The sequence below is a fragment of the Carlito syrichta genome, unplaced genomic scaffold (genome assembly GCF_000164805.1).
Source record: "Carlito syrichta isolate Samal-C Ts95f unplaced genomic scaffold, Tarsius_syrichta-2.0.1 Scaffold97063, whole genome shotgun sequence".
In the NCBI taxonomy this organism is placed as follows: domain Eukaryota; kingdom Metazoa; phylum Chordata; class Mammalia; order Primates; family Tarsiidae; genus Carlito; species Carlito syrichta.
In genome coordinates, this window is record NW_007041159.1 from 2,919 (window position 1) to 3,637 (window position 719).

Sequence of the window (719 nt, forward strand, 5' to 3'; positions counted from 1 at the left end):
GTCTGCTCTGCAGGACCCACCCTGGTGGGCCTCCTCTCCAGCCGGAACATGGGGGTGCTGCTGGAAGATGCCTCCCTGGAGCTGGACCCCGAAAAGCTCGCCGAGCTGAAAGACACCCACGATGTCTCTGACCTCCGCGTCCGACCCAGCCTCCTCTCGGCGGTCAACTCCGTCTTCCTGAGCAACAACAACACCGAGAGCCTGGCCTCCCATGTCACTTTTGCCTTCTCCCACCTTGAGTCCCCGGGTGGAGAGCAGGTAACCAACCCTCCTCATGGCCCCTGTTCATTTGTCCCCCCACCCTGCACTGCCACTCCTTCCTTAAACATACCTAAGGGCCTTTGCACTTGCCAAGCCCTCTGCCTGGGAGCTTCTTCCCTCATGTGACTCAGTCCTTTATCTGTTTCCAGTCTTCTCATTTGGACCTTCCCTAACCCTATCTATCTATCTATCTATCTATCTATCTATCTATCTATCTATCTATCATTTTAGAGAGAGGGTCTTGCTCTGTTGCCCAGGCTGGAGGGCAATGGTACCATCATAGCTCATTGCAGCCTGGAACTCCTGGCCTCAAGTGATCCTCTCGCCTCAGCCTCCTGAGTAACTGGGACTACAGGCATGAGCCATTGGGCCTGGCTTGATGTCCTTATTTAAAATGACAATCTGAGCCGGGCTCGGTGGCTCAGCCTGTCATCCCGCACCTTTGGGAGGCTGAGGTG

At 55.5% G+C, this 719-nt stretch overlaps 1 protein-coding gene across 1 annotated transcript in view; it reads left to right on the top strand.

Annotated features, from left to right (window-relative positions):
* Nucleotides 1-719, top strand: part of LOC103265229 (CD97 antigen-like) — a gene marked incomplete at both ends in the record, with an annotated part of 5,455 nt that overhangs the window by 2,837 nt on the left and 1,899 nt on the right. Inside the window, one exon of the mRNA XM_008062931.1 lies at nucleotides 14-287. Coding sequence (XP_008061122.1) covers nucleotides 14-287 — 274 coding nt within the window. The remainder of the gene's footprint in view (nucleotides 1-13; nucleotides 288-719) is intronic.